General features: G+C 32.9%; 1 protein-coding gene across 1 annotated transcript in view; it reads right to left on the bottom strand.

Annotated features, from left to right (window-relative positions):
* The window catches only part of DMD (dystrophin), a 2,117,885-nt gene that overhangs the window by 38,358 nt on the left and 2,066,594 nt on the right, over positions 1-12,933 (bottom strand). Inside the window, 3 exon segments of the mRNA XM_074300855.1 lie at positions 1,180-1,338; positions 6,469-6,534; positions 7,775-7,840. Of these exon segments, the coding sequence (XP_074156956.1) occupies positions 1,180-1,338; positions 6,469-6,534; positions 7,775-7,840 (291 nt within the window).

Genomic DNA, 12,933 nt, shown 5'->3' with positions numbered 1-12,933 from the left:
CTAATAGAAATATAGTTGTGACTACAATCCTCAAAATAAAAATCTCATTTTTCATAAACGAGCATTAAGCTATCTTGCCTTTTCATTCTGACAACATCTCTATTTGAGCTGTTTTTTAGCTATATTGGAGGTAATCTTTGAAGGCATGTATTCTTGATGTCTTTTCCTTTCACAGCAAAAAAAGGAAGAACTACAAAAATGGAATCTTAGATATACAGTAAAACAATGAGATGAGTAATTCTGTTGAATTGCCTACATTTAAAAAGATGAGAAATCTTTATTAGAAGTGATGATTCTTTGGAGAAGTAGAGAGGAAGTATATCTTTGGAAATGAATTTAATGAAAATTGAAAATGTATCAATGTACAAAAAATGAAAAAAAAAACAACAGAAAATTAAGACCATAAAATAGCAAAGAAGTAATAATTTTGAGAAAATATTTCTCTGGGAGGACTGGTTTTGATGGAAGTTAAATCACATTAAAAATAGGTATATGTAAACTTGTTTACTTACTAATGACATCTCCCCAAATATACTGTATATCCTATACTAATTTCATTACTTTAGTCCACTTCCTAGTCATAGTTGTGTATCAAATTTTTTACTCTTCTATATTCAAATTCTTTTAATTCTCCAACAATTTTCCCTATTTTATTGAAGGCACCTAAGTGATGAGTGGTCAGAGAAAACCCTCTCCCCAACACCCCAACCAATGAGCTATATCTTAGCAAGTATGTTTTATGCATTTGACAATGAAAAATAAAACAAAGTAAGTGGCCTACAAACACAATGCAATGAACTTACTATCCCAAATGTATTAGAATTTACAAAACACTGGTGGAAAAAAATCTTACAAACTGCATAACCATAACAATAAGCTACCTACATTTTACATTATTCTTAGGTTCTACGAAATCAAAGTATATAAATCTCCAAACCATTCAGAGTCCTTTTGATAGCTAAAGCATCATGATGGTGTAGCTTTATCTATCATGACACACACACACACACACACACACACATTCTTTCTGAAAATACAAAGAAGAAGGGAAACTATGAATGGAGATTAACAAGAATTAAAATAAAATAAAACAATTTAACATATGGAGTCCAAAGTTTGATTTCTGTCTGTGCATGTAGATGTATTAATATCAAAGGTAAGACTAGAGAGAGAACTCACCTGTTTTCTTCCTCAAGATCTGCTAGAATTCTCTCTAGCTCCCCTCTTTCCTCACTCTCTAAGGAAATCAAGATCTGGGCAGGACTACGAGGCTGGCTCAGGGGGGACTCCTGGTTCAAACTTTGGCAGTAATGCTGGATTAACAAATGTTCATCATCTCTGGAAAATACAATTGAAAAGGTTTTTTTCCCCCCTTTTTTGCCCCTATAGCAAATCACTAAAACTTGTAAAGAAGGGTGATTTCTGTATGTGTGCACTGAAAGAGATAAAATCCTGTGATTTTTAAAGTATCTCACTTCTGCTTTTTAAAGATATTTCAAATTGAGTGGAGTCTTTGATACGTTTGGTAACAAAACTATGTGAACTCTTAGTTAAGGTGATTAGTTTTTGGCAATTTGCATAGCCTTAGAACTGGCAGAGATATCTGTTGCTGCTACTGATATTTCGAATAAGAGGACTAATCCAAAGTTATGGTAACTCCTCTTCCCTCCCAAGTATGGAAGTGTTTCAGAACATTTTGACAAAGTCCAGATTAGTTTAAATAAGATGCCCTGTTTTTTTTTTTTGTTTATTTTTAAATATTACCCATAATTCTATCAATGTAGAGATCTCACAGTAAGTAATCCTTTGCATTTTTTTTAATATAAGAAGAGTATCTGGGATAGTGATGGGTTAAGCAACCTATCTTATAGTTACACACTTAATATGTGTCATAAGTAAAACTTGAAAGTGCTCTATTTTTTAAATTAACTTAAAAAATTAACAAACATTTAAGAAAACTCTTAGGAAAAATATATAACAGAGCAAAGCAAATTCCCACAATGGCCATTTGAATATAAGTTTTCTTAAATCCACCATGGAATGTGATCCCTACCACGTCTATTTTCTAAGTGAAGAGTGAAAGTCACCTTTTTTAAGTCCAAAAAAAGCACCACTTATGCAAGTATATAGTTTTTCCTTTTAAAAACTACATTAACTAGAAAGTACCCCAATGTAAATTTATCAATACATTTTTTTAGTCCAATTGCTGAGTAGATGTGAAAATAAATGGATGTGGAAAAATAAAGTTTTGCTAATTAATTATAAAGATTCAGGAGATTTCAAAATAGTTATTAAGTTTTAATCTTAAAATTAGATCTTTAAGTATTTATATTTTAGGAAGCATCCAGCTTTTTCCCTGGGAACTAGATACTATTTAATACATAGGGAGAAATAATTTAATAAATGGATATTGGATCCTCAAGAGTCACTCAGCCTTATCTCCAGATGTAAGTAAGTAAGCAAACACTTCATTCCATCTCACTGGAAGGATCAAATCTGCTGTTTCAGGATAGATGCTGTTTAAATATTTTCCTTTCAACTTAATGTCTTAGAGTACTTTTCGTTATCAATTTTCATTTTTTTTTCTTCCTTTGAAGAAAAATTCATATTTTATTCTAAATAAAGTTAACCATTTCTTTCCACAAATGAAATAAAGGAAAATAATATTTAATCCTAGAGAACAAGGAGCCAGTGAAATTTAGTGACCATGGGGGTGGAAGGGTGACATGACAAGACATACTCCTTAAGAAGATCAGTTTGGGATCTTTGTTTGCACTTGCATGGGAAGAGATGGTGAAAGTCTAAACTGGGGTGGTAGTTATTGGATTAGAGAAGGGAATAAATAAAATCAGATATGAAGATCTGTAAACTTATTAAATATATGACATGAGGGATGCATGTCAACAAAAGCCTTTCACAAGTATGGTGGGATCTTTGGCAGTAATAAGGAAGGCTGGCAGAGTGGAAGGTTGGGGGGGGGAAAGATAATGTAATGAGATTTAAGATACACTTTACAACCCATTCATGCCTATTTTTCCCATGTAATTTTACCCCATTCAAAATGGAAAAAAGGATGCTTCACTTACTAATCCCTGCCCTTCAAAGAGCTACTGCTATAGTCACAAGTTGATCTGGGGTGCAAGGAGTATGATGGGAAGGGGATATGTAATTTTCCCCGGTAATCAGGCTGGGAGTTTATACAGTAGAAGTAAGGAAGGGAAAAGTGAAAGATATGTGTGGCTGTTCTATAAATAAACTAATGACCACAGAAGTAAGGCTAGAATTTTAATAATCTTCACACTTCGCTGTTATTTGATTACACATAACCCAAGGCATTAGTCCTTGCCTTTGAGACTACTAATCTGGAGGAAATCCCCAATATGATGAGTGTTTCCATGAAGAAGATGGATTAATAAGAAATGTGGACAAGAACCTCACAGGATGAGGGGGCCAAGATCTACATCTCATTACATTATTTTCCAAACCCACCTCTAGGCAGCCCATAAAGGGAACACCTGCATAGATGAAATCACTAATCCAGCCAAGTATCTAAGTAAGACATCTGTTACTTTAAAAAGTCAAATAACAACAAAAAAAGTTTTGTTGAAATAACTTGTAGATTTCTTAGTTAATTTCATTCTCTCTTTTGGAATTTAATAATTATCCTAAATAAGTATGTAAATGATAAATAGTTTGACTTTAACTTAGTTTGAATAATTTTCATCACTGACCATTGTCAGAAAACAAGGCCATCTCCAGTTATTCTGATCTATCATCTTGCCACTGGATCCAGATGGCTGTGGAGGGGAAAATGAGGCAGGTGACTCTACGCAGCCCTCCCTTTCTTAAATCCAATTCACTTGAAATGCCATGACAAAATCTCCTTGATGTCATGGTCCTCCTTGAGAATGAAGGACAAACAACTGCCAAGGACCTAAATTTATTTAAAGTTAATGTTAAACATTTAGGAATTTGGAATATTTCTTTTACCCCTAATAGCTGGACATATCATAAAATCTTAGACTTGGGAGGAACTTCAAAGATCTTCAGTGACATGGAAAGGCTGCTTTAATTGTTAGGAAGACTGTTCTTAGTGTTTTTTTTTTTATGCTTTCCATTGGCCCTAGTTCTAAGACACCAAGCTGAACAAATGTAATCCTTTTCTAAATTATGATCTTTGAATACAACAATAAGCCTATTCTTTCCTAAGTCCTACTTCTTCTAACCTAAGCTTCTCTAAATCCTTTAAGAAATTTTTATATGGTTTCATTTAATTTTCCTTGATACACTTAAATTAGATCTAGGTTGTCAATAATGGTCTCAAAATTTAGCACACAGAACTTTTTACAATAATTCTACTGTGTTCAAACATAAACCAAGTACAGTTGAATTATTATCTTTCTCTGTGGAAACTTAGTACCCCTAAGATTGCATTAGCTTTTGATCATTTATTTGTTCACTTTTTTGATTTAATATGAACTACTAACTAGCCACTGACTTATTTGACTGGCATCTTCCCTATCATATTTGTAACTTTTTGAAAAGTACAGGACTTTAGTTCTATTACATTTCATTTTATTAGATTTAGTCCTTTGTTTCAGCCTGATAAAATCATTTTGTATTTAATTTCAGCATTCAATATTATCTCTCCCTAGCTTATGTTACCTGACAAATAAGCATGTCGTGGATTCATTCAAGTCACTGATAAAAATTTTAAACAGAGAAGCTCCATGACTAGAACTCTATAACATAGTGCTAAAGATCTCCCTTTAGGCTTACACTGATTCATTACCCAACACTCTTTGGTTTGAATAATTCAACCAGTTCCAAAGGCATCTAAATGAATAATTTCCAACAAAAAATTTTAAACAGTTAATTCTCAATCATCTACACTAAGCACGTAGTTATAGCCTGAATTTGTTTGAATGGTCTGTGTATTCCCAAAGCATCATGGATGACCCAAACAGCAGATAATGCTAAAGTAATTTTAATTTAGCTCTGTAATACATTAAATGATTCTCTGGCAGTTGATTTTCCTTCTTAATTAGGTTTTGATTAGGATGATATTAAGATTGGTTCATATTCCCTGAGCTGTATGGTGAGAGGAAGCATCCAAGAATAAACTTTGTTGAAGGAGTGGTAGGGAGGAAGGCCAGATTAAAAAAAATTAAGTGGATAATACACATGTAGATAACTGACAGGTGGAGAAAACTCAGGATCTGGCTTTATATTTGTCTTATTCTTCTGGTATTTTCCCATATATACTAAATGATTTAAACAATTTTCATGGTTTCAACTAGTATGGAAAAAGTCAAAAGTGCTTGTCAATCCTTGAACTTTTCCTAGCTATTATTCTGTGTACATTTCCTCTTTGTTTTTATGGCAAACAAATATAATGGGCTGGAAAAAGAAAAGCCTGACTTTTTCCATAGCATCTACAAGTGCTATGTATACATCACTAACTTGACTCAACTGAAGATCTCAATTAATTCTAACTTGCTGCCATTATGTGATCTTCCTCTTTTCTATATCAGTCAAAAATCTGTTTTTATATAATGACTCCACAGAATTATTTTTTTCTCTTCCAGACCAAGATCTGGCGTACTCTTTTTAGGCCACTACTATAACCTCCTTTTTTTAATGCAATTCTCCGAATCTGTTATCCCTCTACAACAATAGAGGGATGCTCTGCATCTTCACTAAAGCAGTCTTTTTACCACTCTAAAATCCCTCCTTGACACTTAGAAGTATCTTTCCTGAGAAAAACAATTCATCTTTTGTTTTGATGTCTCTCACCAGACTACCTCACTTTCTTCAATTCCTGAGGCTTATAATGTATATGCAAATGTGTATAACTGAATCCTTTTGAAACCCCCCCCCTCTCTCTCTCTCTTTTAATGAGGCTGGAGTTAAGTGACTTGCCCAGGGTCACACAGCTAGGGAGTGTTAAGTGTCTGAGACCAAATTTGAACTCGGGTCCTCCTGAATTCAAGGCTGGTGCTCTATCCACTGTGCCACCTAGCTGCCCCCTTTTGAACCTCTCAATGAAAATCAATTTGGTTCCACAAAAAAAGCTAGATAATTATAAAATTCTAACAAAGTCTACTGAAATAGTGTCAGTGCATATAGATTATGACTTTTTCATTTTTCCAGTCAGAAAGGCTATAAAGGAATAATTTTACAAGTTGATACAGAATCCCTTAATATATGGATTATTTAAAAAAATACTCTTTAATATTATTAAAATGTGCATCTGTTTGTCCCTGTTGACTGAAGGTAGCAGTTATTGCATGGGTCAGTCCCATCAAAGATAGTTAGGGTTAAAAAGGGAAGGGGAAAAAAAAGTCCATGTGCAAATCCCAGAAAGCAAGAATATGCTTTCCTGATTGATTTCTATACTGTGGTATCTCTCTCTCATAAGCAATTTCATTGTCAGGAACATTTCATAAAAAGAGACAGGATACTTACATGCTCTCATTAGGAGAAATGCTATCATTTAGATAAGATCCATTGCTGTTTTCCATTTCTGCTAGCCTGATGAAAAACGTAAAAGCTCATTAAAACTTATATGACTTACTAGAAACTATTCAAGACGTGTTCTAACATTCCTGAAAACTTAAAAGATAAATCATTTAACGATGAGAAATGAATTTTCCTTATCAAAGGATAAAATGAGGATTTCAAATGATTTTAAAACTGTTCATTTAGAAGAATAAGTAGTAGAAGCTAACTATAAGAAAACTGAGAACTCAAATGGTGAGTTCTAAATGGATTCAAATTTTCTTTTCCCTTTTCCAAAGAATAAGAGGAGGGAGAAAAAAATTAGGCCTCCATTTTTTTAGGAGAGATTCCCAACATATTCCATACAGAAGAAAATCTGGGAAACATTTCTTAGACTGGAGATAGCAATCAGATTTTTTTTTCTTGTTTATCTTAAAGAAATATTAAAAATATTTTGGCCAGTTAGATTATTATTAAAAACAGTAAATAATAAATAAATGATAAAAACAATTAAGGGTGGTTCCATATGAAAGATACTATGTGTCAAAAATCTGTTTTTAGCTTCTTGGGAAATGTCAGTCCTTTGCTAAGGATTTTAATCTTTTATTGACTCTCTCCATCTCCAAAAAAAAATATATATATATATATATATATATATATATATATATATATATATATATGGCTTTTTACAAGAGGAGTATGAAGGAAAAGCTAACACTCCTATAGCTCTGGATGTCTCAGAAAAAAAAAAAAACAAACCCTAGTGAATTATAATTTTTATTATAATTTTTTTTTGCCTATCATAGATATCAAAATTAGCTTAAACCCAAGAATGTTGGCCAGCAAAGGGGTTAAGTGAACCACCACTATCACTCTTATCTTCCTCGCCATTTTATTGGAAAATTAAGTCAATATTACTGTCACCCATATGATAGAGTCAACTGAGGCATCTATTGATGCTTCAAATTCTTAGGAGATTGCTAACTTCATAGTGATATGATTGCCTTTAGGCTTTAAAAATTCTGTTTGAAAGAATGGTTGTTAAAAGCAAAAATAGAATGAATTTATATGCCCGCATTTGTGCAACTTTGCTCTTTACTTATGGATTTAGTGTCTGCAAACATCATGCAGTGGTGGGACATGCAGGTTAAAGAGTAATCTGATTAGCAGAAAAGTTCTGGAAACAAAAATTATTTATAAAAAGTATTAATCTAGTTTCCTTGGATTAGTTATTTTAATAAAATATTTTCCTGGCATTCAACTGGTCTCATACCTGCTAGCATAATGCTCAATGCGTGAGTGAGTATCATCATGTGAGAGCTGAGGGGACGAGGCAGGCCTATAAGGCAGAAAATGTGATTAGTCACAGACACCATCCGTCAAGCTCAAAAAAACACAAAGTTCTTTATATACATGGCCTTGAATTTACTAATTCAAATTGGTGCTTTACATGACCTATTTTTCCTTATGCTCAATTGTCCACATTTCTAAAACCCAAGTAATTATTAGATACATTCCAAAGAATTCTTTTTTATACCATATGTGGTTTTTTTTTCCTTAGAAGCCACAAAAGAATATGATGAATATTCTGATAAATATCTATTGTAGCAAACGTTAGGATAAATAATATTCCCTCTCAACCAACTTTTCATATCTCATAGTTTCATCCCCAAATAAGATTCAAAAATATTTTTTAAAAAAGTTTCTATAAGCGGATTATACATTTTTCTTTTTTCCTATACCGCTTTTTTTACACTGAGCTTGGATTTCATAAAATCATAGAAGTTTTAGATTAAGGAAGGAACATATAAATATCTATATGTTGTAAAAATCAGGGATAATCAGTCACTTAACATTCAAAGGAATTTTGCTGTTTCCATGTATCCATGTGTGTCAGTGTGTGTATAAGAAAGTGAGAATGAAATATACACAGCATTCTTGATTCTACAATACTTCTTTGAAGCATTTTTTTTGACAAGGTCAACACACTTTCAACTTTCCAAGTCTGACTCACACAGAGGGCCTTGAGGATGAAAATTTTTTTTAAAAAGATGTTAACAACTTTTTTTTTCCCAATGGGTAAAAGGAACTTTCTTTAAAAGTTAATCCCTCTACATGGCAATCACAAAGTCTACAGCAACATGACTTACAAGAAAAAGGGTCCTTAATTTAGTTAATGCTTAAATTTAATTTCATAGAAAAAAAGCCTTAAGAAAGAGATCCCATACCATGTACACTTAAATAATTTCTCCTTGTATAAAGAATCACAAGAATTTCTCCAGGATCAATCTCTAATCTCAGGAGAAAAAAAAATGAATTGAGTCTGGAATATACTTCCCAATTCTACCTCTAAAAATGCTGCTTTATACTCTAGCTCAGTGGTCCTCAAACTTTTTAAATAGTAAGGCCAGTTCACTGTCCCTCAGACTGTGGGAGGGCTGGACTACAGTTAAAAACAGAAACTCACACTCTGTCTCCGCCCCTTCAGCCCATTTGTCATAACCTGAGGGCCGCATAAACGTCCTCAGCGGGCACATCTGGCCCATGGGTAGTAGTTTGAGAACCCTTAGCTCATGCCATGTCCTTGAAAAGACTACTCCTGATTTCCCTCCAGCAGAAGCAATGTCTTCCTCCTATGAATACTTAGTGAATTTTATTTGTACCTCACTTATGGACAGTATCTTTTACTTTGTAGAAAGGAAGAAAATCCCTCTTCCAAGATAAAATTAACCTGATTAACCTGAACAAGTCAAAAATCTTTCAGTTTTCTAACCTAGACATGTCAAACTTGTGACCATAGCCTACATACAGCTAGCAAAATTCCCAAGTATGCCTTGAATTAGATTAAGATGTAAATGTGAAATGTTTAATAAATTAAAAGTATATAACAGAAAATAGATTATGTTAATTTGTGGCTTTTTAAGGCAATATGTGGCCTGCAGAAATGTGTTTCTATGTGACTTTGACACCACTGTTTTAGACAAATCTCTGAAGTTTCACAGAAGGTACATCATATGCATATATAGAGTTCTTCAAACAGGAAAACCATGATTCCTCATGCCAGTGAAATATCAGGTTTAGACCTGCTTTGGTCAGGTCACATGTCTTATCTCCTCAATTAGATTGGAAAATTATTAAACACATGAACCTGGTTTTAAGCTTTGGTTCCTTCTCAGAGATAGATGGAACATCTTCCCTAGCAGACACTCAAAAATGTTTTGTGAACTAAATGAAATGCGAATACTCCTGAATGAAGAGCTATTGTCATAAGTTTTTTACATGTATTTGTGTGTGTATATATACACTTTATATGTATATATATATATATATCTTAGAATAATTTTCTCTTAATCAAGCAAAAAACACTAATCATGAATCTAATGGCTTCTAAAGCCAATTTTCATCATAACCAAACTTTGACATACTAGATTTAACTACAAAGACATTTAAGAAATTTAAAAGATGACCATCTCCACATAAGCTATAGCACTAGAGAATGCCACTCCCTGATGCTGGTGCTTGTTTTCTCCTCAAAATATGTCCTATTTATTTGCCTGTGAAATGTTATACTCCTCAATAAGATACAAGCTCATGAAGAGTAGTGGTGGTTTTTAGCGTTATCTCCTCAGTGTTTATAAGAGACACTATAAAAATGACTGTTCAATGAAATAGTTGTTTTCTCAAAGACACATTTTTGGGATAACTTGGAATTAGAAAAATCCTACACAAATCTTTTGCAAAAGTATTTTTAATATCTACAACACTAAATATTTATTTTCCTATCTTAAATAATGATCTATAAGCTCAGAGTCACTTTAGAAGATGAATGAAAGTTATTTGCCTATTTCACTGCTTAACTGTTTTGGGCATAAAAAAATCCCTGAAGTCTTTTCAACAGAGTTCTCACCAAAAGTTTTTCAATTCAAGAATACATAAACAATAAAATTCTAGCATGTCTTTTTCCACAGCCGGTAATTCTTTAATATTTTTCCTTATGGATTTATATAGCCCCAATCTTAGAACATGAGGACTCTGTGCAGCAACACTATACCCAACAAAAAGTCAAGAGGTGATATACCAAGAACCTAAAGAAATAAATAAACACTTAGACAAAAGAAGAAAATGAACAAAGAGGGGCGGGGGTTGTGTAGGGAGAGAGTTAATTTGAAATTCTGTTAAAAGTCTAAAATTGTTTAGCTCAGACATATAACCAGAAAAATAAAAGACAATTACCTATTTCTGGAAAAAAAAAAAAAACTACAAGTAAAACCTTTTTTCCCCTTAAAAAGAAATTTAAGTCTCTTCTGTAATTTGTACTATTTTCTATTAAGGCCTAAGGACCTTGTCACAGAAGGACAGATTTCTAGTTTATTTCACCATTAATTACAATGAACAAATTTTCATCCATTTATATTCTAAGGCATTTCTGTTAACAGTTTAGGTGTCCTGACTATGGACACAGGAAAGTCTGTCAGGTTTAACTTAATAATAATAATATAAGAATGAGTTAAATCAGAATGTTAAAAAGACCATATCAATCCCAAAGAGAGGGTTTGTTACCAAAATGACTAGTGTGATGAATGTTTTCAGCCTTGGCCATTCATGGGGAATATCTATTAAAGAGAAAAGGATTTGCGATCTATGTGAGTGTAAGGAATACCCATACTTCGGAAACCTCTTACCACTGAAAGGCTGAAATCAGAACTTAGGAAAATGAACTTTAGCTCAAGTATTAGAGGTTGGGCATTGTCAAAGAATCCAAAGGGAATGAGGGTCTAAACTAACTTCTAATGTAAACTTCTGCATTTAGTCTTCCTGAATAAAGAAATACCATGATCACAAAATTTATTTTCATCATAAAATCTAAGACAAAGGGTTCAAAGGGATGTAACCCAACTGCCTTTATTTTACCTATGAGGGAATTGAGGGTTAGTATAGCCATGCGGCTTGCTCAAAGATATTATCAGGAGTAGGATTTGAACTTGGATCATTTGACCCCCAAACCAATGTTCTTTCTACTGTTATATACTATCTCATATCAGATTGTATGCTGAACATTCAAGTTTGGATTTAGTCTTAATATGGAAACGGCTAGACACAAGTTTCTATAAGGTTCCCAAATCTGGACTTAACAGACTTAAATTGACATAATGTATCATTTACTAATTAAGACCTTAATCAGCCATTTAGAATTCAAACAAAATAGAATATGATCGTGTAACAACCTCTTAGACTTTAGACTTCTAAATATTCTTAATATCTCACAAGCTTGTAGGCTAGAAAATGGTCTACAAATTTGTCTATGAAGGAATTATAATATTTTAAGAGGTCATCATTATTAATAATATCAATAAGACAGTGAAATCCTTACTTCAAAGAAGTTAATTTCTTTCACAATAAAAACAAAAACATTATTTTATAGTAGGTCGATAGAAAAATATTTGCTTCTCATTATATTTTTACAGAAATAAGCATTATTTTTGCTTTTCCCTCCCTAGGTAAATAATAGCTATTCTATACTTATAATATTCATCTTCAAATTGTCCTGGTGCTTTTCAAAAATGTTCTATAGTCTATTTTTTTATTAGTTAGAATGGATTCTAACTATACTTGTTTACCAGGAAATAATAAAGTTTAGTCCAGAGTATCTGGCCTATTTTTAAAGTTTCTAACATCAAAATATCAGTGAATTGAATATACTAGGGGAAATAGAAGAACATCTGATTTGAGGACCTGGAGGAAAGTTGCATTGTATAAGTGAAATCAGACCAGTTTGACAACTTATTGTTTATGGGGGAGACCATTTAATTAAATTCAACAAACATTAAGGTATTGTGTTAGATGTTGGAAATAAGCAGGGTGTTTAACAATCTAATCAATTGGAGGTCAGGAAGGAATGCTATACAGAAGATAACTAATTTTTTTTTTTTTTTAAAGAAAAGCAATGGGTAAAAGTGAAATATGGGCAAGGTTCCAAGAAATTTTGGAGATCATTTTCAGATGGGAAGGGAACAGAGTATAGGGACCTGAGCCGGATTTCAGAGGAAAGGAGACTTGATTTTAACCTCTAGAACTGAGCAGATGAATGCGAGATGATTGAGTTCATTCCAGGCAGAACCAAGAGTCCAGTTTGCCTTTGAGAGTATAAAAGGGGAGTAATAGATAGTAAGGTAGTTTGGAACAAAACTGTAGCGTAAACAGAAGTTTATATTCCATTTGCTTCTTACATATCTGGTAAGGAGGAAGTGTGGCACAGAGACTATTCTAATGATAATATAAAGAATGAACTGAAGTCAAAATAAAACAGGTGGAAAGGTCAATCAAGAAACTTTAACAATTGTGTACATAAGAAGTAATGAGGTTCTAAAGATAATGGGAGGGGAAAAGTAGGGGAGAGACTTAAGGAATATGTCAAGTACTTGATCTATGGCA

Source organism: Sminthopsis crassicaudata, chromosome 3, assembly GCF_048593235.1.
Source record: "Sminthopsis crassicaudata isolate SCR6 chromosome 3, ASM4859323v1, whole genome shotgun sequence".
Taxonomy (NCBI): domain Eukaryota; kingdom Metazoa; phylum Chordata; class Mammalia; order Dasyuromorphia; family Dasyuridae; genus Sminthopsis; species Sminthopsis crassicaudata.
This window is presented reverse-complemented; position numbering and strand designations above follow the sequence as displayed.